A 26,832-nucleotide genomic window follows, 5' to 3' on the forward strand; every position below is an offset into this window, starting at 1 on the left:
TTTCTGTTGTTGGAAAATAATCACTGAGAAAATGTAAACTCAGAAAACAAAACCCAGAAATAAAAACCATAGTCTGTTTTCGACCACATCTGCAATCTTGACTTGGAAAGTACAGAATATACTCAGGCTTATTCTGAGTTTCAGTCCTTGATGCTCTTTTTGATGATGTTGGATAAATGGCTGTCTTTTCTAGAAGAGTGTCCTGTTTGGGCTTTTTGGGTGGCATCAAATGTGTGTGAGATTTATTTCCCCTTTGGCTTTCTTCCTAAACAGAGATGATGAGATTTTGGAATACAGGGCTTCCTGTCCTTATTGCCTTGGTGTCTTCTTTCCTCTTTTGTACCACATTTAGAAATTTAGGAGGCAAATATAAGTGGGCTGTTTGCAGGACTGACCCAGAGTTAGAAGTGCTATAATACATAGGGACACTGGCCCTTTGGAAGGGTTGCTCCACTGGCCCCAAACGGCAGCACTGTTGGTCGGAAATGATTATTTACAGCACCAAGGTGGAGCCTTACCGTCTAATTCCATCACATCAAGTGAGAGAACAGGGAAGTGGAGCAGTGCCTCTGCCTGGTGACTTGATTGCCAACATCATTGGTATCGTGTTCTTTGACTCCGGACAATGTAGTGTGAGATGCTTTATTTAGTGTTGGACCCAAATGAACTATGACTGCGCAGGGTGGAGTCTTCAGACAGCTGGTGCCACTATCTCTGGGACCATCCTCCTGTCCTCAGCCGTAGTTTGTGGTCTGAGTGCTAGCAACCCGAATCTCACACCTGGGGTGTGCCTCTGAGTGGGTCATGGTGGCACTGGACTCGAAGAGCTTCGTTTTGAAGCTAGGCAAAGATGGCAACAACATGTGCTTGCACTTTAACCCTTGCCTTTGATATGCATGGGGACGCCAGTGCCATTGTGATTCACAGCAAGGATGGCGGGATCTCGGGGGCCATGCTTGGGAGCCTGCCTTCCCCTTCCTGCCTGGAAGTGACACAGAGGTGTGCATCTCCTTCGACTGGCAGACCTGACCATCAAGCTGCTGCCAGATGGATACACATTCAAGTTCCCCAGCCACCTTAACTTGGAGGCTGTCAACTGCCTGGCGGCAGAAGGTGACTTCAGGATCAAGTGTGTTGTCCCATAGCCCCCAATACAGGCAGCTGCCTCTGTTCCCCTTGGGAGAAAAATGACTATGATGTTTATGGTTGAAGGGTTCAAGTCTTATCTCAGTCTCTCCTCCTAGTACAGTGTTTAGTGGAGGGCAGCAGTAAATGTTTGTGTATGGTGTTAGAGATATAATACTGATTAGGACACGAAAGACCCATGTGTTAGATATTTGTTTTGTTAGCTAGAGATGATACTTAAAGGAACTTTAGTGGACAGTGCCTTGCTTTTCCTACCTTGATACTGAATTTAAAAAACTTGAATCATGAAATCAAGAGTGTATTGCTATAAAGGATATGATTTTCTAACCACTGTGCTATACATCTGAAACTAATACAAAATAATACTGAATGTCAATGGTATTTGAAAAATAAAAAAAGAAAAAAAATTTAAAAGCAATAAATAGCAAATGGAATGAAAGGATAGATTTATAGTAAAACTAACTATAGAGTATTCATGTAAAAACTAGGTTAATTATAAAACGTAAATTGATAGTACAGCAAAATAATCAAGAGTGTAGGATGTGGAGTTAGACTACCACGCTGGTGAAACCTGCATCCCTGTTAGGGTTATGGGGATTAGAGGAGATAATCTAAAGCACTTAGAACATTGGCCTGGACTAGTCAACACTTACGCATTCTTTTAAAAGAACATAATAGAAGAGAGAGACATGGACGTAGCCCCCGGTAACCTAGTCCGTTCAGTGCGGTGCCTGTGCTCACCAAGGTTCATCTGGGTGTCGTAGCTGGCATGTGCATGAACAGATAGTTCAAGGAAGACTGCACACCAAGCCCCAACTGAGGTGGACCTTAAGGAATGAGGGAGAAGGAAGAAAGGGTGGGAAGTACATCATGCAGAAGGAATACAGTGAGTGTGTGAGAGAGCATTCCGTTGTCTGGGGAGGTTTTGAGTGGTCTGGTAGGTAGGGCACAGGAGTGGGCAAAAGAAAGAGGTGGCAGGCTATTTGCCTAATGGAGTTTACCCCTAACATTTTTAAGGCAAAAGTAATAAAAATAAGGGTGTGACTAGAATAGACCTTTACTACTTGACTAAGTCAACAGTGTGCTTTAAAAGTATGTAACTGTTCCAAGGGTAGCTCTTTGGCTTTAGGTTTCCATAGTGACTTTTCATGTTTTTAAAAATAATTTTTAAATACTGTTGAGCATTATGAGTACTTGTAAATATTAATACAGTGTTGAGAAACGTGAGCATTATCATGATGAGTCAGTTTTTATTATTTGTTTTTCTTTTAGAATAATTTTGTGGAACTTGTTTTGGAAGATCTTATGTTTCTGTATCACATGCAGTAGCTTCATGAAACACTTCTAGGACCTGAGAAACAAACACTCTCATAATTTCTTTCAGCCAGAAGACAGACGATTTTTGCTTTGTATCCTCTCTGAGCAGAAAGGTTTTTTTTCCTACTCAATGTAATATATTTGTTAATAAAACTTTGCTTGTGTGGGGATTTAAAAACAGGTGCCTTCTAACATTCTTAATCAAAATAAGGAATGTAAAGCTGTGTAGGGCTAGGGCCAGTCTTCGCACTCGCTTAGATTGAAAACAGGCATTTTACATCCTGGCTTTTTCCCAAAAAACTGTCTTCAAGAAAGTTACATAAATTTCATTTCATGGCAGTCCCCAGAGATGGCAGTTGTCCAGGCCACTCCATCAGACTCCTCATAATACTTGTAATTTAATTCTGGGTACTTCAGTTTACAACATGAACAGAATTATGCTGTGGTGCTGGTGCAGGTATGTGGTCAAACAGCTGATGTTAAACATTTTATCCATTCTAAATATACATTGCTCACTTACTAAATTAGCTTCTGATTTTTTTTTTTGTGGCCTCCTGGGAAATGTATCCAGTGTATGTAGTTTCTAGAAGGAACATCCTGAAATTTTCTTTTTTGTTAAAGCACCTTTCTGTGGTTTTTCTCCCCAACACATACCTTTTGTTATTCCCAGGATTTATGCTGGAAACTGCATTAATTGGAAAGGTAGGGTAATAATACCAGTTGATTCTGGAACAGTAATAGATGGCACATCTGATATGGTCTTTTTTGTGTTTTTTTTACAGAGATAGAAAGAGAGTCAGAGAGAGGGACAGATAGGAAAAGACAGACAGGATTGGAGAGATGAGAAGCATCAGTTCTTCATTGCAGCTCCTTAGTTGTTCGTTGATGTTTTCTCATATGTGCGTTGACCGGCAGGTGGGGGGGGGGCTACAGCAGAGTGAGTGACCCATTGCTCAAGCCAGCGACTTTGGGCTCAAGCCACCAATCTTGGGCTTCAAGCTAGCAATCTTTGGGCTTAAGCCAGTGACCATGGGGTCATGTCTATGATCCCATGCTCAAACTGGTGAGCCCGTGTTCAAGCCAGATAAGTCCGCGCTCAAGCCAGCAACCTCTGGGTTTTGAACCTGGGTCCTCTGCGTCCCAGTTCGATGCTTTATCCACTGAGCCACTGCCTGGTGAGGATCAGATATATTCTAATCAGTAAGTACATAGAGTTTATTTTTACTCAGATGCTAAATCTGAAGTTATTTGCTTTTTTAATTGAACCCTGGATGGCTCCATAGAACCATTTTGGACTCCACTGGCTTTTATTTCTATTGTATTTGAGTGAGGGATCAGGAATTTGCATTGGAGTTACCTATTTAAAAGAGATAACAGGGGAAGTACCACATATACTACTGTACGTCAAAATGACGTTTTTATCTTGTCTGCTCTCAGTAAGCCTTTTCATATATCTCCTTAATGCCTCACATATATAAGACGATGAGAAAGTAATTGTTTTTACAATCTATACTTTCTTTAGTATTTATACCAAGCAGGAATGTACCCCAATCTGATAAAATATGATGGAGCGGGGTTTAGAGGGAGGGGAGGAAAGAGTGAGCACTAGTCTAGTCAGAGCACTGGACCAGATGCGGTGGAGCTTACAAGATGACACAAGTTTAGGGGCTCTGTCCAGGAGCTTGGCATCACATCATGTGGACAAGCAAACTTCACGAAAAGTTAATGAATTCAGGACAGAAAGTGATAAATTGGCAATGAGCATGGCTAGTCAGTGCTGCCAGGAAAAGACATTGGTTACTGAGACTTCAGGCTTCTTGAGGGAGAGAGAAAGGCTTCAAAGAGAAAGGGGAGAGCTAGCCCGTGATGTGAAGACTTGAGTAGTAAGAAGCCGATGGTGTAAGTTAGCCCTGTTGTTTCCCACTTAAAGGGAGGCATTTGCAGTCTTGGATTTGGGACTTAGGGAGTTGAAGGGAGAAACAAAAGGGCATCTCAGGTTGTTCACATTGTTTGCACTTAGATTAGTGGCATTGAGCATTTAGGGGGGTTAATAGGTTTTTGTGCCCAACCACACACTCACAAAGCTTTGCATGCGCCAGGTGTGCAGCCACTGTCAGTGAATATCAGTAGCCACTGTTCCTTTTAGGTCATTATTTTCTGTTTGGTGAGAAGTTTGGTTTGGTGAAAACATGCCTAACATGCCTATCTTACCTATTTTGAGGTAAATGAACTAAGCTGTATTCTTGTATTTTCTTTTCATGGCAATCAGTCACAGCTGTGCTAAATTCAGTTCAGGCTCATGGGATTAAAAACAGATGCAAATTTTTATTTGCTCACAGTAGTTCAGTCTTACAGATATTACTCATATTACTTCCTTTTTCAGACAAACGGACACCTCCCCGGGAATGGAGATGTGTATCAAGAAAGGCTAGCACGCTTAGAAAACGATAAAGAATCCCTCGTTCTTCAGGCAAGTGATTTTTAAATCCTGTTCTTTTCTCATGACATATTTACAAGGGCCATTTTTAATTTGGATGGCAAATCCAGATGCTTACAGGAGTCAGGCTGCTAATAGATGTAAGTGCAGTCGGATGTCTGTGCACAATAGGGAGTGGTGAGGACTGCAGCAGAACAAGGGTCTCATCTGAGCAGCCCTTTACCAGCTTCAGCTCTCCAAGGGCCAGTCTGGTGACAGGCACAGTGTCATCTGATCTGATTTTCTGAATCTGAGTGCAGGAGCCTTATTTGTAGGCTAAATTTGACTTTTTTTTTCCAGAATGTTGTTTTTTCCCTTTTAATTTATTTACTTTTATTTTTATTTTTTCTTCTCTTTCCAAATGAGTGGAGAGGTGATAGACAGACAGCCTCCTGCATGCGCCCCAACCAGGATCCATATGGTGACCCCCATTTGGGGCCATGCTCGCAACTGAGCTATTTTTAGTGCCTGAGGCAGAGGCTCCACGAAGCCATCTTCAGCACCTGGGGCCAATGCGCTGGAACCAATCAAGCTGTGACTGTAGGAGGAGAAGATGGGGCGGGGGCGGAGAGAAGGGGTAGAGAAGCAGATGGTCGCTTTTCATGGGTGCCCTGACTGGGAATCAACCCGGACATCCACACACCAGGCCAACACTCTACCACTGAGCCAACTGGCCAGGGCCTATTTATATATTTTTAAATTAAAGTATAATTGACATACAATATTGTGTTAGTTTGAGGTACACAACATAATGATTCAACATTTATATACCTCATAAAGTAAACACCACGATGTCTGGTGACCATCTGTCACCATACGGTGTTACTAGATATTATGGACTATTCCCTGTGCTGTACACAACATCACTGTGACTTGTTTTAGAACTGGAAATTTGTACCTCTTAATTCCCATCACCTTTTCACCTATCCCTTTACCATCCATCTCTCTGGCAACCATCAGTTTGTTCTCTGTCCCTAGGAGTCTGTTTCTGTTCAGTTTGTTTTGTTTTCATAGAATCCACGTAAAAGTGAAATCACATGGTACTTGTCTTTTTCTGTCTAATTTATCTCACTTAACATAAAACCCTCAGGTCCATCCATGTTGTTTTAAATGCATGACAGATATTTTTATTTTGCTGTTTTGAGCTAAATGAAGTATGTGTACTAGGCTGGTGATCATTGGAGAAAACTCAGAGATTTGCAGTAAGTGCTGAGGATAAAGGAATTAACGCAGTGGTCCTCACGGGCCTTTAAGTTACACCCAGGCTTTGAACACATAATGTGATCATGAAGGATCTTGTAGAATTTGAATTCTCTGGATTCCTTTTATTCTTCATGAAGTACCAAATTTGTATAGTCCTTGATAACCTCTCCTTCAAACGTTAACTTCATCTCCTCTTAATCTCTAATACTACCTCCTACCTCCACCTCACCCAACCTCCCCAAAAAGATCATTTGCAAACATCCCCCTCTCCAATGGTTGAAATGGTTCTAACCTATAAAGCATTGCATATCCCTAGTCAGTCCCATCTTTCTTAAAAATTGAATAGTCCTCAGACCAATAAGCACCACAAAAATCCGAGTGTGAAGGGCTGCTATCTTAATTCTCGGATTTTTCCCCCTTTACAGCTAAATGAATGGAGACAACATTCTAGTTTTTGTCCTGTTAAAAGAAATACCATTTTCAGTGAGACCCAAATTCTTCCTAATCCATTGCACGGTTTTGCTTTAAATGTAGGTAAGTGTGTTGACAGACCAGGTGGAGGCCCAGGGAGAGAAGATTCGAGATTTGGAGTTTTGTCTTGAAGAGCACAGAGAAAAGTTGAACGCCACAGAGGAAATGCTGCAGCAGGTGCGTGTGAGGCTGGCCCCCAGGTGGGATTTTCCTGGTGAACTGCTGAGAGGTTCCCTTTACATGCTGTGTTTGCTCTGATGGAGCAATAAATTGCATCATTCACTTAGACTGCTGTATTTGAAGTACAAACCATGAGTAGCAGGGTCTCAAAACACACACGATAGAAAATGCTGATGTATTAGAATCTAGAATTAAATATTAATAGGATTACAAGTGATTTTAATTTTCTTCTTTATGCTTTCATATGGTTTCTTAACTCTTAACCATAGGCATATTTATATGATAAAGAAAAGAGAGAAATACCATATATGATGTTTATTAGAAAAAATCTTGTGTACACTCACACATGTGGTACTCATGTATGAGAGTACCTATAATATAGTGGATAGAGTACACACTGCTTAGGTTTGAGTGCCTGCTTGGCCATTTCCATGCTGTGTGATTTTTGGCCAATTCCTAACCTCTCTGTTACTCAGCTTCCTTGTCTGTTAAAGAAGGATAATTTATGAGTTATCCTTATGAGTTTCTACCTCATAAGGTTGTTTTGAGGCTGAAACCACTTAAATATGTCAGAACAGTGTTCGGTACACAGCAGAAAATAACATCATCATCATCATCAGGGTTATCATCAGCTTAATAATATATAAGGCTTTTATATGTATGTACATTGATAGTATGTCTCCCCAATAAGCAGACAGGTGGTTAGTTCTGCTCAGTAACTAAATTGTATCTATTTAGTAATTAATCTTTACATTCTCTATTTGCCAGTTAAGTGTTTTGCAGTCATAAGTTAGACACATCTATATATGGCTGCTTATAATAAAACAACTGTTGAATGTATCTCTTAAATTCTAATAGGAGCTTCTGAGTAGGACATCCTTAGAAACTCAGAAGTTGGATCTGATGGCTGAGATATCTAACTTGAAGTTAAAGCTGACAGCTGTAGAGAAGGACAGATTGGATTATGAAGATAGGTTCAGAGACACAGAGGTAAGCGGCACTGTCTCTCTCTATATATATACACGTATACATCCATGTGCATACATATGTACATCACACACACACATGTTCCTAGAGCAAGATGAAATTCTTTGGAAGTGTGAGGGGGAGGCAGTGAATCACTATGTGCCTTCATTTATCTATGCTTCATTTTGGGGGGGGGAATTTTTTTATTAATTTTAATGGGGTAACATTGATAAATCAGGATACATATGTTCAGAGAAAACCTCTCCAGATTATTTTGACATTTGATTATATTGCATACCCTTCACCCCAAGTCAAAATAAATTGTCTTCTGTCACCTTCTATCTGGTTTTTTTATTTTATTTTAATGGGGTGACATTGACTAATCAGAGTACATATGTTCAGAGAAAACATCTCTAGGTTATTTTGACATTTGATTATGCTGCATTTCCATCACCCATCACCCATCACCCAAAGTTCAGTTGTCTTCCATCACCTAACTGATTTTCTTTGTGCCCTTCCAATCCCCCAACCCCCTCACTCTGCTCCCCCCCACCCTATAACCACCACACTCCTGTCCATGTCTCTGCATCTCATTTTTATGTCCCACCTATGTATGGAATCATATAGTTCTTAGTTTTTTCTGATTTACTTATTTTGCTCAGTATAATGTTATCAAGGTCCATCCATGTTATTGTGAATGATCTGATGTCATCATTTCTTATGGCTGAAGAGTATTCCATAGTATATATGTACCAAAGCTTTTTAATCCACTCATCCACTGACAGAAACTTTAGCTGTTTCCAGATCTTTGCTATTGTGAACAATGCTGCCATAAACCTGGGGTGCATTTCTTCTTTTGAAACAGTGCTATGGTGTTCTTGGGGTATATTCCTAAAAGTGGGATAGCTGGGTCAAAAAGCAGTTTGATTTTTAATTTTTTGAGGAATCTCCGTACTGTTTTCCACAGAGGCTGCACCAGTCTGCATTCCCATGAGCAGTGCAGGAGGGTTTCCTTTTCTCCACATCCTAGCCAGCACTTATTCTATGTTGTTTTGTTGATGAGCGCCATTCTGACTGGTGTGAGGTGATACCCTATTGTGATTTTAATTTGCATTTCTCTAATGATTAATGATGTTGAGCATTTTTCATATGCCTATTGGCCATCTGTACATCCTCTTTGGAGAAGTATCTGTTCATTTCTTTTGCCCATTTTTGATTGGATTGTCTTCCTGGTTTTGAGTTTTACAAGTTCTTTATAAATTTTGGTTATTAACCCCTTATCAGACGTATTGTCGAATATGTTCTCCCATTGTGTAGTTTGTCTTTTTATTCTGTTCTTATTGTCTTTTGCTGTGCAAAAGCTTTTCAGTTTGATATAGTCCCATTTGTTTATCCTGTCTTTTATTTCGCTTGCCCATGGAGATAAATCAGCAAATATATTGCTGCGAGAGATGTCAGAGAGCTTACTGCCTATGTTTTCTTCTAAGATGCTTATGGTTTCACGGCTTATTACATTTAAGTCTTTTATCCATTTTGAGTTTTTTTTGTGAATGGTGTTAAATTGGTGGTCTAGTTTCATTTTTTACAGGTAGCTGTCCAATTTTCCCAACACCATTTGTTGAAGAGGCTATCTTTACTCTATTGTATGCTCTTACCTCCTTTGTCAAATATCAGTTGTCCATAAAGGTGTGGGTTTATTTCTGCGTTCTCTGTTCTCTTCCATTGATCTATATGCCTGTTCTTATGCCAGTACCAGGCTGTTTTGAGTACAATGGCCTTGTAGTATAACTTGATATCAGGAAGTGTGATACCTCCCACTTTATTCTTCTTTTTTAAGATTGCTGAGGCTATTTGTGTTCTCTTTTGGTTCCATATGAATTTTTGGAATATGTGTTCTATATCTTTTAAGTAAGTCATTGATATTTTAATCGGTATTGCATTGAATTTATAAATTGCTTTGGGTAATATAAATAGATATTTTAATGATGTTTATTCTTCCTAATCATGAGCACGGTATATGCTTCCACTTGTTTGTATCTTCCTTGATTTCTTTTATCAATGTTTTATAATTTTCCGAGTACAAGTCTTTAATCTCCCTGGTTAAATTTATTCCTAGGTACTTTATTTTTTTGGTTGCAATGGTAAAGGGGATTGCTTCCTTAATTTCTCTTTCTGACAGTTCATTGTTAGTGTATAAAAAAGCCTCTGATTTCTGAGTATTAATTTTATATCTTGCCACCTTGCTGAATTCATTTATCGGGTCCAGTAGTTTTTTGACTGAGACTTTAGGGTTTTCTATATACAATATCATATCATCTGCAAATAATGATAGTTTTACTTCTTCTTTTCCAATTTGGATGCCTTTTATTTCTTTTTCTTGTCTGATTGCTGTGGCTAGGACTTCCAGAACTATGTTGAATCAGAATGGTGAAAGGGAGCACCCCTGCCTTGTTCCTGATCTTAAGGGGATTGTTTTTAATTTTTTCCCATTGAGTATGATGTTGGCTGTGGGTTTCTCATAGATGGCCTTTATCATGTTGAGGTATGTTACCTGTATTCCCACTTCGCTGAGAGTTTTGATCATGAATCGGTGCTGGATTTTATCAAATGCTTTTTCTGCATCTATTGAAATTATCATATGGTTTTTCTCCTTTCTTTTGTTTATGTGATGAATCACATCAATGATTTGCGAATATTGTACCAGCCTTACCTCCCAGGAATGAATTCCACTTGATCATGGTGTATGATTTTTTTCATATATGCTGGATCTGGTTTGCTAATAATTTGTTGAGGTTTTTAGCATCTAAATTTATCAGGGATATTGGCCTATAATTTTCTTTCTTTATGTTGTCTTTGCCTGGTTTTGGAATCAGAATTATGCTCGCCTCATAAAAGGAGCTTGGAAGTCTTCCTTCCTCTTGAATTTTTCGAAATAGCTTGAGAAGGATAGGAGTTAGTTCTTCTTTGAATATTTGGTAGAATTCACTTGTGAAGCCATCAGGCCCAAGACTTTTCTTTGTTGGGAGTTTTTTGATAACTGTTTCGATCTCATTTGTTGTAATCGGTCTGTTTAGGTTTTCTGATTCTTCTAGTTTAATTTTTGGAAGATTATATGTTTCGAGGAATTTGTCCATTTCATCTAGGTTGTCTAGTTTTTTGGCATACAGTTCTTCATAGTATTTTCTTACAATATTTTGTATTTCTGTTGTGTCAGTTGTTATTTCTCCATTCTCATTTCTAATTTTATTTATTTTAGTCCTTTCTTTTTCTTGGTGAGTCTGGTTAAAGTTTCATCGATCTTGTTTACCTTTTTGAAGAACCAGCTCCTGGTTTTATTGATCCTCTGTATTGTTTCTTTAGCCTCTATGTCATTTATTTCCACTCTGATATTTATTATTTTCTTCCTTCTACTACCTCTGGGCTTTACTTGCTGTTCTTTTTCTAGTTCTTTTAGATGCAGGGTCAAGTTGTTTATTTGAGCTTTTTCTAGCTTTTTAAGGTATGCTTGTAATGCTTTGAACTACCCTCTCAGGACTGCTTTTGATGTGTCCCATAAATTTTGAGTTGATGTATGCTCATTATCGTTTGTTACTAGGAATTTTTAATTTCTTCTTTGATCTCATTGTTAACCCATTCGTTATTTAATAATATGTTATTTAGTTCCAAGTGTTTGAGTATTTTTCAGTTTTTCTGTTGTGGTTGATTTCTAGATTCATACCATTGTGATCAGAAAAAGTGCTCAATATGATTTCAATCTTCTTAAATTTGTTGAGTCCACTTTTGTGCCCTAACATGTGGTCTATTCTAGAGAATGTACCATGAGCACTTGAAAAGAATGTATATTCTGCTGCTTTAGGGTGAAAGGTTCTGAAGATATCTATTAAATCGAGTTGATCTAGTGTGTCCTTTAAATCTGCTGTTTCTTTGTTAATTTTCTTTCTTGAGGATCTATCTAGTGATGTTAGTGGGGTATTGAAATCCCCTACTATTATAGTATTGCTGTTGATCTCACCCTTAAATCCATCAAAGTCTGTTTTATATATTTAGGTGCTCCTACTCCTATATTAGGTGCATAGATATTTAAAATAGTTATATCTTCCTGTTGGACTGCTCCCTTTATCATTATGTAGTGACCTTTATCTCTAACTATAGCCTTTGTTTTAAAGTCTATTTTGTCTGATATAAGTATTGCTACCCCAGCTTTTTTTTATTTCCATTTGCGTGAAATATTTTTCATCCTTTTATCTTCAGTCTATGTGCATCTTTTGTTTTAAGGTGTGTCTCTTGTAGACAGCATATGTATGGGTCCTGTTTTCTTATTCATGCAGCTCCCCTATGTCTTTTGTTCAGATCATTTAATCCATTTACATTTAAGGTTATTATTGATATGTAGTTGTTTATTCCCATTTTATTCTTTAAAACTGTATTCCTCTTTTGCTATATTCTTTTTCCTCTTTGATCTGTTTACAACAGGCCCCTTAGCATTTCTTGCAGCATTGGTTTGGTTGTAGTGAATTCCTTAATTTTTTTTTTTTTTGTCTGGAAAGCCTTTTATTTCTCCTTCAATTTTAAACAATAGCCTTGCTGGATAAAGTAGTTGGTTGTAGGCTCTTGTTCTGCATTACTTTGAATATTTCTTGCCATTCCCTTCTGTCCTCAAGTGTTTCTGTTGAGAAGTTAGAAGTCATCTTTATGGGGGCTCCTTTGTAGGTAATAGCCTTTTTTTCTCTAGCAACTTTTAATATTTTCTTTTTATCACTTAGCTTTGGTATTTTATGTCTTGGTGTAGATTTCTTTGGGTTTCTCTTTAATGGAGTTCTCTGTGCTTCTTGAATTTGTGAAATGTTTTCCTGCCTTAATTGAGGGAAGTTTTCAGCTATGATATGTTTGAACAAAGTCTCTATTCCTTGTTCTTTCTCCTCTTCTTTAGGAACCCCTATGATGTGGATGTTATTTCTCTTCATGTTGTCACAGAGCTCTCTTAGTTTCCTCAGACTTTTTGAGTCTCTTTTCTTTTTTCTTATCTGTTCCGTGCCTTCATTTATCTTGTCCTCTAACTCGCTTATTTGAGTCTCAGCTTCATCCATCCTGCTTTTAATTCCTTCCATTGTATTCTTCATTTCTGATATTTGTCATTTCTGACTGATTCTTTTTTATTATTTCAATGTCCCTATATTTGCTATCTCTTTATTTAGGTGTTTGTGATGACCATCTATTGTTGTTCTAATATCTTTGAGCATTCTAACAGTCATTATTTTAAATTCTGCATCTGGTAATTTGGTTATATCTGACTCATTCAGGTCCTTTTCTGGGGATTTCTCTTGATTCATTTGTGTTGCATTCCTCTGCCTTCTCATTTTGTCTGTGTAAAAGAAAGTTTTGGCCACTGGAGTCCACTGGGTGTAGCCTCTGTGTTCCCTAGGTGTCTGTCTGCAGGCCCGCCACCTCCTCTGCTGCTGCTGCCTATGGCATTTGGGTATGGGCATTGCTGGTGCCTGCCCACTGGGGCTGTTGCTGTGGTTTCTGCCTCTCCTTCATGAGACAGGCTTTGATCACGTGCAAGGGTGTACAGTCCTTGGTGGCCTCAGCCTTCACCCTGCCCCCGTGGGTGGGATTATGCTCGGCCCTGAGGGCAGGGGTGAGCACCTTTGCTCACCTGTGGGTCTCCACCTGATTCCGGGCTTTGCCCCCCCTCTGCAGGAGGAACCCACTCGTGGGATGTCTGCAAGCCTTGGCTCCACAGGCTGGTGGGTGCTGCATGCCATGCTCAGTCCCGGTACTCTGCCTGTTCTGGATGTTCGCTCCACCCCTGTGGGAGGAGCCGGCTCCCCCATCTATGCTTCTAAGAATGATCTTTAACTGCATTGACTTTTGATCACTAAATGCTAATGGCAATTTTTATTTTCAGACCTTTGATATGAAATATCAATCCTGTCATTAGCTTTTGGAAATACTTTTGATGTTAGGGCATTTGGAGCTCTATCTTTATGTCTGTCTGTATCATCTGTTTGTTTCTCTGTACATCTGTCCATTCTTACTGGTTTTCTTCATTGTGGAAATAATATGTTTAAGTGCATGGTTTTACCTATTTAATTATTACTTAGGCACACTGACTATAGGGGGTCCTCAGGTTACAACATCATTCCAATCTTACAACAATGACGTAACCCAGATTTTGGTGTAAGTCGAAACACACCCTAGCCTAACACAAACAGAACACTTGTGCTTTAACAGTCCAGAATGGCGTAGGTAAGCATACTGGGAGATGCCAACTCTCTCACTCATAGGCCGCATTACTATGTATTCTTCCGCTGCATGCAGCCAAACTAGTTCATCCACATTCCCTGTAAGTACAAGCTAACAGCATAAGCTGAAACACTCGTGTCTCAATTTTTTAAAGTTTTTATGGGAGTGAGCGCCATAAACTCAAATGTCGTATGTCAAGACCGGGGGTCCCCAAACTACAGCCCGTGGGCCGCATGCGGCCCTCTGAGGCCATTTATCTGGCCCCCACCGCACTTCTGGAAGGGGCACCTCTTTCATTGGTGGTCAGTGAGAGGAGCATAGTTCCCATTGAAATACTGGTCAGTTTGTTGATTTAAATTTACTTGTTCTTTATTTTAAATATTGTAATTATTCCCATTTTGTTTTTTTACTTTTAAAATAAGATATGTGCAGTGTGCATAGGGATTTGTTCATAGTTTTTTTTTATAGTCTGGCCCTCCAACGGTCTGAGGGACAGTGAATTGGCCCCCTGTGTAAAATGTTTGGGGACCCCTGATCAAGACTGTCATAACCCAAGGACCCCCTGTATTTACTATATGATAAGTTTGTATAGAGAACATGCTTTCATTATATAATCATAAAAATAACAGATTTTTAGAGGTCATTTAACTGGACTGTCTATTTTTGGTCTATTCTACACATAAATCATTCCAATTAAGTAAAGCTCATTATTCTTTTGTGAAATTCAGGGTAGATTTTACAACCTGAAGTACCTGTTTTCCTAGCCATACATACTTGTTTGTTCTATTTGATTGTTAATTTGATTCTTGTGATTTATTTGCTTGTGGTTTTGTTGGGGAAGGGAGCATATCTACTTGGAATTTATTTGTTTGGAAAGGAATATAAGAGGCTGCAGAAATTCCTTCTCTGCTAATACCACCTCTTCTTTTTTCTCTATTTTGTTCTGCTTGGGGTGTGGAGAGATGTCATACTGGATTAGCAAATGGGTACCGAGAAGGAGAGAGAAATAGAACTCACGCCCCCTCCTCCATCTTCATTTCAAACATTTATTTCATGCCAACTACATGCCATCACAACAGAAGATACAGTACATGCAGTGTTTACAATATGAAAGCCCCTATTAGATGTGCATTGAATGATGTTTACTCCATTTCTCTTTTCAAAATTAAAGTGTCTGTCAAAGATCTAACTACAATGGAAAGTTTTGTTACATGTATTACTTCCTCAGTAGCAAAAGGAAATCCCTAGCTTGGTTCATGCTTTAATCATAAAGCACAGGTGTGTGATGTGGCATGGAACTACCCCTAGTGCAGGGAGAGAAGTTACTCTGGGGATTGAGAGGTAGCCTTCTGCATTATATACACCAGGTTTAGGGGATGTCTTAACCTGTATGACTGTGGATAATTTGGATACAATATCTTAACCAAACATGGGGACTAAATTGAAGTAGATGTTTTATGGTTTTTTGGTAAGACCTCAGAGTAATATTTACATCTCTTGAGTTTGCATATTTATAAAACTTTTTTTCCAGTGCTTCCTTGCTTCACTTACACATTCTCAAATGTGTGATACAGAGTGATTTTGTCATCAACTTCCAGTAAAACTCAGTCCTAGATAACTGTCTAATAAATATTTAACACTATTGGTAAGATGTAGAATGATTATACCCAGAGATTATGGGATGTTTGATCAACTTTTTTACATATGCACATAATACAAGTAGTCTTCACAATGAAAACAGTTGAATATGCTCGTTTCCTATTATTGTTCCCTTGATAACAGTTGAATATGCTCATTTTCCTATTATTGTTCCTGGCTATTTTATGAATTCAAAATTCTTTAGCTTTGTCTTAGAGTTTTAGATTATTTGGAGATTAAGTTCTAAAAATATATTGGAATGGGAAAGTAATACAGGTACTTCTAAAGACTAGGAGTAAAAGTCTTGAAAACCTTGGAATTGCTGACAGGAGATGGTTTGCTTTGTTCAACAGCTCCCCCTTCTGGTAAGGATACAAGTGTCAGAAATTGAGTTTCTGTGGAAGTCTGAAAAAGTTCTCTAGAAGGGATTTTCTTTTTAATTTGAAAAGGATTGAACCTCTGATAAAAAATTAGTTGAAAATAGTTTGTATTTCACTTTTTAAAGTTTCCTATTAAGGAGTTATTTTCAGATTTTTTAGCTTGAATGATTATGGGAAGATATCACTTCTTTCAGGTTGGATATTTACATTCATATATATATAAAGTGTTGCCACAAAGGATAATTGGGTAGTTTTTTTAAGTAGAAAAATGGTCATAATTTAAAATTCTACTTACTTCCATTGATTCTTTTTCTTTGCAAATTGCTACTATTCCTAAAGGAAGTGGTAAAATGCAACAATACCTAACCAGAATTCAAAGCTGTTTCTTAACAATGAGATTAATAAGTGGGAGATAATCAACGGAAGAAACGGACTTTTTTCTTGAACCTGCATTCTGAAATTGTAGATAAGGAATTACAACTCAAATGTTAATAATATTAATAAGTAATTATTATATCATGTGGGAAATACTTTCCCCCATATTACAAGAAACATTTTAAGAACAGTTTAAAAGCCTGTGAGTTTTCTGGAAAGTGTGTTTCATTGTAATGCCCCTTTTCCTAGCCTTTGTTGTACTTTGAAGTTTAGAATAATTCATTTTTGATGAAGTTTTTATTTCTCATGGCATTGTTCTATTTTTTTAAATGATACTCTTGTATAATTTTGTTCTGTCTTCTACGAATTTATGGCTCAGGAATAAGTGTCAGGTAAGAGAAGAATAAGAACACACTAACCACTGGCGGGCCTTCAAGGCTTGTAGTAAAAAATAATCATCTTTACAGAGTATTTGAGCCCCTTTCTTGGACGAATTGGCATTTAGCATTCTCATTTAATTTTCTATTCTCTGGGTCCTGAACAAGAACAAAAAAATCATTTCTCACAAAATTTAGACAAATTTTACAAGCAAATCAGTTTTATATAAGGGTGGCGGTAGAAAAGGTGTCTGATTATATTTGTATTATGAAAACATTAGGATTGTTATTTTTTTCATTTTCCAAATGTGAAACTGTATTATGATACTGAATATATTTTTAAATAACAGAGCCCTAATTTAAACTCAGGTTGAGAGTCTTTTGTTTAAAGGATTTAAATTTCATTTCATTCTCCCAGACTAGGTTAACAAATAATCTGTATTTTATAGACAAATGAAGAAATTATAAAAATATTTTTATAAACACCCACCATATCATTGAAAACACCCTAAAAGTAATTGGTTTTAATAAAGAACATTTCTCTGGTCTATTTTTTTTTTTTTTGATAATTTTATTTTTTTAATGGGGTGACATCAATAAATCAGGATACATATATTCAAAGATAACAAGTCCAGGTTATCTTGTCATTCAATTATGTTGCATACCCACCACCCAAAGTCAGATTGTCCTCTGTCACCTTCTATCTTGTTTTCTTTGTGCCCCTCCCCCTTTCCCTCTCCCATTCCCCCCTCCCCCCGGTAACCACCACACTCTTATCAATGTCTCTTAGTTTCACTTTTATGTCCCACCTACGTATGGAATAATGCAGTTCCTGGTTTTTTCTGATTTACTTATTTCGCTTCGTATCATGTTATCAAGATCCCGCCATTTTGCTGTAAATGTTCCAATGTCATCATTTCTTATGGCTGAGTAGTATTCCATAGTGTATATGTGCCACATCTTCTTTATCCAGTCATCTATTGATGGGATTTTTGGTTGTTTCCATGTCCTGGCCACTGTGAAGAATGCTGCGATAAACATGGGGCTGCATGTGTCTTTACGTATCAATGTTTCTGAGTTTTGGGGGTATATACCCAGTAGAGGGATTGCTGGGTCATAAGGTAGTTCTATTTTCAGTTTTTTGAGGAACCACCATACTTTCTTCCATAATGGTTGTACTACTTTACATTCCCACCAACAGTGGATGAGGGTTCCTTTTTCTCCACAGCCTCTCCAACATTTGCTATTACCTGTCTTGCTAATAATAGCTAATTGAACAGGTGTGAGGTGGTATCTCATTGCCGTTTTGATTTGCATTTCTCTAATAGCTAAAGAAGATGAGCATCTTTTCATATATCTGTTGGCCATTTGTATTTCTTCCTGGGAGAAGTGTCTGTTCATATCCTCTTCCCATTTTTTTATTGGATTGTTTGTTTGTTTGTTGTTGAGTTTTAATGAGTTCTTTGTATATTTTGGATATTAGGCCCTTATCTGAGCTGTTGTTTGAAAATATCATTTCCCATTTAGTTGGCTTTCTGTTTATTTTGTTATCAGTTTCTCTTGCTGAGCAAAAACTTCTTAGTCTGATGTAGTCCCATTCATTAATTTTTGCCTTCACTTCTCTTGCCTGTGGAGTCAAATTCATAAAATGCTCTTTAAAACCCAGGTCCATGAGTTGAGTACCTATGTCTTCTTCTATGTACTTAATTGTTTCTCTCTGGTCTATTTTAAAAGACAGAGTTTATATAGTGAATTTTGGTCTATAAGTATCTGGTCAATGATAGTAAGTGATTAGCTACCTTTCTTAATCAAAATTAGTCACCTTTATTTTAATAATCCCAGTATTTTACAAAAGAGGCAGTAGGGATTTAAAGCAGTGTTTTAAATGGAAAGATAGTTCTCAAGGAGAAACATTTGTTTTTATTTATCTGACCTAATTTATACAGCTTTAACCAGGGTTTAAGATTTCCAAGCTGCTGTTTCAGTATATAAGTATATCGCCACTTTCCTAATATATTTCCTTGTTTATTTTTGGACAGGGGCTGATGCAGGAGATCAATGATTTGAGGTTAAAAATTAGTGAACTGGACAGTGAAAGACTTCAGTATGAAAAAAAACTGAAATCAACCAAAGTGAGTTTTCTCAGTGACAAAAAAATTTCTAACAAATGGCTCCACTACTTATCTATGCTCAATAATATAAACACAGTGTGTTTTCTACTTAGTATATGATAAAGAAGGTATTTTACAAGGGGGTAAAATTTTCTCAAAGCTGGAGACCTTCTTGATTTAAGGACTGTCCTGAATAAAAATCAGGGCTCAACTAATCTGATAGAACATAACCTATCATTTCTCTTAATTACCTAACCTCCTATATAAACTGATACTGTTTTCTTGGTTATTTAGCTTATCTTTTTCCTTCTGTAGTTTTCTTTCACTCCTCTGTCTCTCTACCAGTCTTTAATGGCCAAACTTTCTAGCATGAAAATCAAGGTGGGTCAGATGCAGTATGAGAAGCAGCGGATGGAGCAAAAGTGGCAGTCACTGCAGGTGTAGTAGACCTGGCTCGTGGGGGTCCGTGGCTTGTTGCATTTTGCTTGTGCTGTTTGGCTGTCATGGTGTTTTTCTGTAGTGTGTGCATTCATTTTGTTCTGTGTGTCACCTATTTTTTTTAATGTTTAAAGCTAGTTACAGGGACAATGTGATCCTTAATTTGTTTTCAGAAGCATGTGAAATAATTAGTGAAAAACAATAAACAGGTAGATAAAAGTATTTGTAAGTTAAATTTTGCTCTTTAGACAATCTGAGATTTAGGCTTGGTAAAAATAATTGCAAAAGTTTACCTGTGAAAGAGTTCGGTTTCGTACCGATAGTAGACATTGCTTTCTTCCTTTGGGACTCCCTTGAAGGTAAAAGTATTCAGCAGTTCATTATCCTAGCAGTGAATGGAAATTATTGCTTAGAATAAGCACAGTATAGACCAGGTAGCACTTCTTGCCAGTGCTACTGAAAATTTTTTGTACTTAGTATTCACTTCTGCCATAAGTAAAAACTTCTTAGCCTCATGGGAGAGCTACATTCTCATAGTATGAAATAGAATAAGTAACTTTAGAGACAGAAAATAAAATGTTTGACAATAAAATTATTTTATGAAAATAATAAATTATTAAAAACAAAGGTTCATTTTTAAGCATCACATAACATGTATGTTCTGTGTTAAATACATCTGGTCACACTTAAATTTGCTAAAGTTCTTTACCAAAATGAAACTAAAAGTTAAAACATTGGTAAATAGGTAGGACATCAGGTGTGGGGTCTTTAATAGGTGTGTAGTTTACAAAAAGGAGACTTAACATCTGATTCTAAATCTATTTTTTCCATTGTTGTAGGAGATTCTGTTCTGTTATCTTAATAATAAGGATAAGTCAGTTAGTCCCAAAATTTGAATAAAGTTGTTCATCACCTGTTACCTTACTCGCTAATTAAGCTCTACCTTGTTCAGGGAACCTAAATGCCACCTTGAAATGCTGAATGAATGTCAAGCCAGTCTTATTGTATTGTTTCCAAGATGCATTTTATTTTGCTTTTATGACACTAAGCATCTAATTTGATAATCTTTTTTGATTAATTTGGTTAGATTCTTTTTTTTAACATAACATACAAACCTTAGGGCTACTTTAGTCCTACTTACACTTTAAAAAGTTTCTTCTTTTAATTTGGTCACAAAGGAACCTGAAATAATTATACCATAATTATTATACATTGGACTTTAATAGTTGTCTTGCTTCCTGTTTATCATTGCCACTGTCTGGTTTCCGAAGTTTGCATCTAAATTCTAGGAGTTTTATCCTTTATTCACAAAAACTAATTATTGACTTGAGAGCATGCTCTGAGTACTGTATTCTATTTTATTCATAATCTACTCTTTTGAAATGAATGTATCACTTGTAGGATGAACTGGCATCTTTAAAACAACAGCTGGAAGAGAAAGAATCTGAAGTGAAAAGGTTACAAGAAAAATTGTTTTGCAAGATGAAAGGAGAAGGGACGGAAATTTTTGATCGAGGTAGGAATACATATATTTAACATTGGTTATCTTATTCTGTTAAAATCCTCCCATATCTACAAAAGAAACTGATGTTAGCTGATGTGTAGTTTTAGCATCGGAGAAAAGAGCAGCGGAAGGCCCGGGCCACAGGGCATCCTCCGAGGCTCTTTCCTGTGCTTGGGGGTCTGTCAGCTTCCTCATCTGCAGCTGGAGAAGGGCCCCTCTGTCCTGTGTCCAGTGTTTATTTTAGATTACTGAATTATATATCATCATCATGAGAAGAGTTCTTATCCAAATTGAAGTATAAGGTAGGAGTATTAAAAAGTATTAGAAGGAACCACTACGATGCCCCAAGATTATTTTCCTCTGAAGTTGAGACAACAGAAAGGCATTTAGAAATTTTGTCTGTCCTGTTGAAAGAAGAAAATCTCTGTATCTTTGGAAAAAAGTCAATGAAAATTTCTTATTATGCACCGAGCCCTTAACCTTCTAGAAAGCAAAAATAGGCTGATTCTCTTTTTGGAAAAGTGCATGCATTTATCTAAAAGCTTTTCATTATTGAGCAGGTTTGTCCTGGATTTATGTGGGCTATAGTTTTTAATAATGTAGCTTATACTTGATAGAAAATAACATGAATGAAATGTGTTTTTCTGAATTATATTTGGAAATATAAATGCATTTAATATCTGACCATATTAGGTCAAACTTAACCTTTCTTTTGTTATTACAAATGATGGCTGTAGCAGAAGCAGCTTCTGACTCAATTGAAACAGAACAAATTTCACTTAGTATAGCTTGGTGCATTTTTATCTGTATCATTGATACAGATTAGTGTCATTGTTTCAATTCAATAAAAGGCTTGAATTAGATTACCTCTAAAGTTTGCTGGACTCTGGAATACCCTGGCTTTGTATATCTCTAAGTATCACAACGCTCTATTCATCAGAAAACTTAATTCATCAAACTTACAGAGGGATTTTTTCCCCCTCTGTAATATATAGCATATGTAGAATTAATTGTATGTTCTTAAAAGACATTCACAAGCAGGTCATGCTTTTAGGACTTTCAGAAAAAAAAATGGAATCTTTGGATTTGTAGACTGGAATAGTGCAACCCAAAGTCTGATCCAAGGACTGGTACCAGTTTATGAACTGCTTGTTACCAGTGCACAACCAAATAAATACAGGTCTGGAGAGCAAGTGTTTAGAAACCTCACAGCAGTGTAATGTTGGCATAGCATCTAACTGCATGCTCAGTGGACTTACCTTATTGAACAGGAGCTAGACTGTTTAAATGCTATTGAACTTGAGTGGTGAGTTGAATGTGACAGGAGCAATGTACTACTTACTAGTCATTCATGTTCAGGAGGACCAAATACCGAACTGTGTGGAAATTAAAGAGCAACCAATGTAACATTAACTGGCTTTCCATCATCTACTTTGTGAGGAGCACTTGTACTCCATAGGCCTAATCTTAATGTGAGAAGATCAAGGTTAAGAAAGAGGAAGTAACAGAGGTAGTAACTCCAGTTTAGGTCTTCTGGATTAATTGCTTTAGATCTGTTTTTAACCTTGCACAGAACATTATATAGTGTCATGCCAGTCCTGAAGTCACAGAATAGACCTTAATCTTCAGTCTTTGTGAGGTTAGCGTCTTTATTTTAGCTAAAAGGAAACAAAATAATAGTGCTTAAAAATATTATTTATTGTTGAAATGTTTTCTAACTTCCAATTCAATGGGTTTTCCTGCACAGATGAAAATTTTAAAAAGAAGCTCAAAGACAAAAGTAAGGTTTTTGGTGTATTTCCATCAGCCTTTACTTTCACCGAAAGTAATACTTGGACTGTCCTTTGCATGTGTTTTTAAAACATTTCTCTCACCAAAACATGAAGTTGCTTCATCAATAAGCTCTCCATTTCTTCAGAGTGCACACAACAGTGGGTGAACAGACAGGGAAACTGGGCGCGCGAGAGCCTTTGTGGGTTTCCTCTGATTCAGCCCTTTTGCTCCAGAGGAGACAGCGGACACCTGAGTGCTGGCGGAGAGACAGCATCTTCTCTGTGGCCCAGGAGATACAGGGGCAGAGAAGAAAATAATATTTATACTCCAATGAAAACCTACTGTTTTTAAGGCTTACCACAGCCAAGATTGTTTTGAACTTTGGTTTTCAGTGTTTTGTAGCCCACTTTTTCACTGAGATCTACTTGAAGAGGTTTTTTTGTTGTTGTTTTTAACACACCCTCTTGGTGTTAAGAGAGTGATTGTAATTATTTAATTGCATTAAATAATTCAGGCTGTTAATGAATTGTTTAGGGCAATATAAAGATAAATCCTTAAAGGGCTTTTTTCTCTAGACATTGAATTCTTAAGTAATGGGAATTTGCCTTAAAAAGAAAAGTAAAGAAAGGCACTTCCTAATGGTTATATCAATATTGAATAATGCATCACTGTTTTAAAAATTATCCTTCGTAATTTTTTCTCAAAAGGAGGAAATTTTATGTGATTTTTTTTTCTGCTTCAAATATTTTACTTTGTGATTTCATTCTAGGTTGACTTTATCTTTAGACTATTTGCTTTTTAATATTAAAGTAGCACGCTTTTGTATTTGAATATCATCTCAGCTTTGGCCTGTATGTTTTAGATGAGCATTTGGAAATGAAGTTTATAGATGAAGCAAAGTACTTAATACCCTTCTGTGTGGAACCTCCAAGCAGCTTCTTAGCATGACTCCTCATGTCAACATCACATCCATCAGGCGCGCACCATCGTCTCCATCTTGGTCGTAACCAAATAGCATTTTGTCTGCTTTTGCCATTGTGTGCACTGTGTTCACTGCTATTGCCCACTGCTTTATAGGTTTCTTTTTTGAAAACTGTGTTTTTATTGTTTTAGCACTGAAAGTTCATCTTCAGTGTTCTCATGACAACTTTCTTGTTGCTTTGAGAGGTGGTATTTAGCTCTCACCCTTATTTTATTTTATTTTTTTTTCTGGAATGACTATTCAGGTACTCATCTTTCAAATTTTCACTAAAAGAAAAATGTGTTTAAAAAAAAAACTCAGATAAGCAAAGCAAATTAATAGCATCTTTACCTTAAAAGATTTCAATCTGAAGAGTCAGATTGTTGCTGCTCGTTGCTGTCACACATGTTAACTAAACTGACTTCTGATCTGACATTGTGATATTTTCAGATATTGAAGTACAAAAAATGAAAAAGGCTGTGGAGTCTTTGATGGCAGCAAATGAAGAAAAGGTATCTGGATGAAATTTAAATATTTATTTGGATGTGTTATAGCACCATTTTGATCATTCTGTTTTCTTGAGATATTGTGGTTTCAAAGAATATACCCAACACATCCTGACCTGAAGGGCAAGCCTCCTCTTCCTGCCCGAGAGCGCCCGCTACAGGTGGTCGCGGTTGTTACTGAGGCCGCGCACAGGAATGGAGACCAGCAGCACTGGCTCCACTGAGAAGTCTCTCTCCTCTTTCCCCATGAATTCAGAAAATGTTTGAGCTTTCAAGTCAGTTATGTATATTGAGGTGACACATGAGAGAAAAGGTATAGTACATAGTACATCCTTTCTGTAGTCATTGGAAATTCTGGGCTACTGTACAAACTTCGGGGGTTGGAGCCCATGATGACTTATATTCATGGTCATGTTGACTTCCTTGTCCGTATATATCATTTCCTTCATACCCCTGACCTCTTTCACATCTGGGATGGTCTCTGCTCTCCCGAGTGGTGAGAAACCAGCCAAGACAGGCGCAGACACCATGAAATCAGTACGGCCCTCAGCTTTGTTTGAGTCTGATGGCACAATGCCACGTCTCGAGGAGTTTGTTCCCTCTGGTTGTTTCTCCTCCATTCCTCCTGCTCAGAGCGGGGATGCAGCTTCCCTACTAAGGAAGTGGGTTCTTCCTGGCTTTCCTGACCAGCCATCCAGCAGGCAGCAACAGTTGGGTCCAGCTCCCGCCATCTGTCATTAGTACTTCTCTACCTTCATGTCCCTAAATGAATAGAACAAGGAGGCATTTTCCCAAGAAAAGAGTAATTCCAAGGAAGGAAAAAACAAGCAGTGCCAAAGAACTTTGTCTTGGCCTTTTCCTCCCATCATAAGTTATTTTTTTTAATTCTTGTCTACTCTGTTTTACTTGTTGATTTATTTTTGCCTTTTATTCTCTTTATTTGTTATTTATTCCATGGAAATAAACTCATTGTCTTACCTACCCAACCAGATATATAGAGATTCTTTTTGCTAGTCTTTCCTGCTAGTGAATAAAAATAAATGTCCTTAGCAAGCTGCATATATAGCTTTTATTTGAAAAAGAAAATCACTGAAGTTTATTTTGTTTTAATTTTTCTCCCTTAAAAAGAAATCACAAACAAAATTCCCAATGTTGAATGAGGGCTTCTAGGATGCTCAGAACTCCTCTAGGTGCACCAAGAGTGACGTAACTTCTTGATGGTTTCAGAAGGCTTCAAAGCGAACATATCTGAGCAGATGCTGAGGAATAGCAAGCGCTGTGCATCAGAAAAATGAAGGCTTCCTGGCAAAGGATCCATGAGTGAAAACATGTTTCAGAGTCAAGGCTTGAAACAGCCCGGCTCATGCTGGGAAGGTTCTGGAACATGAGATATAGGTGGAGGGGTATATGAGCCTAACAGAAGAGCTGTGATGAATGGTAGGCAGCCTTCTGTGCTAGGCTAATGATCTCGGGTTTTAGGTTATAGGCCTGGGACAGCGACATTATTAAATTGCCACTTTGGAAAGCTAATGCTGGTGGCAAAATGAAGGCAAGAATGAAGGAGAGAGTGTAAAGACAGAACAATGAAGCTGTTAAAATAAGAGCTTCGGTGAGAAGTGAAGAGGAGTTGAAATAAGGCAAATGGCAGTGAAGTGTTAAGAAGGGAAATATTTTAGAGAAACGTACAGGTTGACAGAATTTTGAGATTTTTGGATTTGAGAGTAAGTTTTTAGTTTGATCAGCCGGGCAAATGATGGTGCTCTCTAAGAGTTAAGGGTGTCTAAGGAGAGGCTGAAGTACTGGGGGCAAATAATGAGCTCCATTTTAGATACATTCAATTGGATGTGTTCATGGGACATCGAAAAGGAGATTTCTCACAGAAAGTTGACAACAAATCTAAATTTTAGGATTACTGTGTCAATTTCAGGAGAAATATATAATTAGTTGTAGGTTGGTGTAGTTGATGTATCCATTAGTTTTTGCTCCATGACAGATCGCATTTATTATTTCTCATGCTTCTGTGTGTTGGCTAGGTAGCTCTTCTTCTAGTCTGGGCTGGCTTAGCCAGGGGGCTGGTTGGTGATGTGACTCACAAGTTTGGTGATTGACAGACTTGTCTAGGTTGGCCCCAGTTAAGATGTCTCTTCTGTAAATGGTCTCTTATCTTTCAGTAGACTAGCCTATGCTTCTTTACTTAGTGACCTTAGCACAGCAAGAAGGGCAAGCCCCATTTTGCAAATATGTACTTTTCAAGCCTTTGCTTAAACCACATTTGTTATCTTCTTGGCCAAAGTTAATCATGCCCAAAATCAGTGTGGGAGGAGTTAGGGAGCTCATTTTTATAATCCACCACAGTGAGGGCATGGGAAAAGAGAAAAGGGTAAAGGATAAAATGTTAATGCTCTGTTTTTTATAGTCTGGGTTGAGTAGATAGTGGGAATTATAGAGGTAGAATATCTATCTGGTCAAGGAATTAAGAAATCCAAATAGAAGAAAATAAAGTGGAAAGAAAAGTAAAAGAGGAAGGAAAGAATGGAGTCAGTCAAATGCTAAATACAGGTCAAGTTGGAAAAAGCATAAAAAGTGTTCTCTTGGTTTTTACTAAACAAATCTCTGATGACTATTGAAGCAAGTGATTTGAGAAAGGAAAAGCCAGGTGTGACTAATGACAGCTGATAAAGACAGCAGGTGTTGATCTGTTCTTCAAAACTTGACATACGGTAGAGGATAGTAATTAATATTGATTTGTTTTCCTAAAAATAAG

At 37.6% G+C, this 26,832-nt stretch overlaps 1 protein-coding gene and 1 pseudogene across 11 annotated transcripts in view; both read left to right on the forward strand.

Moving 5' to 3' along the window:
* PPFIBP1 (PPFIA binding protein 1) overlaps positions 1–26,832 on the forward strand; it is a 204,749-nt gene that overhangs the window by 149,851 nt on the left and 28,066 nt on the right. For 6 of the 11 annotated variants that reach the window (XM_066258010.1, XM_066258013.1, XM_066258012.1 and 3 more), the window contains 8 exons: positions 4,847–4,933; positions 6,677–6,790; positions 7,652–7,783; positions 18,815–18,907; positions 19,232–19,324; positions 20,726–20,840; positions 22,576–22,608; positions 24,013–24,074. In XM_066258010.1, coding sequence (XP_066114107.1) covers positions 4,847–4,933; positions 6,677–6,790; positions 7,652–7,783; positions 18,815–18,907; positions 19,232–19,324; positions 20,726–20,840; positions 22,576–22,608; positions 24,013–24,074 — 729 coding nt within the window. The remainder of the gene's footprint in view (positions 1–4,846; positions 4,934–6,676; positions 6,791–7,651; positions 7,784–18,814; positions 18,908–19,231; positions 19,325–20,725; positions 20,841–22,575; positions 22,609–24,012; positions 24,075–26,832) is intronic. The other 5 variants (XM_066258014.1, XM_066258019.1, XM_066258016.1 and 2 more) reach the window with 3 other exon arrangements.
* LOC136323722 (galectin-1 pseudogene) lies at positions 663–1,145 on the forward strand (annotated as a pseudogene).

The sequence above is a fragment of the Saccopteryx bilineata genome, chromosome 2 (assembly GCF_036850765.1).
Source record: "Saccopteryx bilineata isolate mSacBil1 chromosome 2, mSacBil1_pri_phased_curated, whole genome shotgun sequence".
Classification (NCBI taxonomy): Eukaryota; Metazoa; Chordata; class Mammalia; order Chiroptera; family Emballonuridae; genus Saccopteryx; species Saccopteryx bilineata.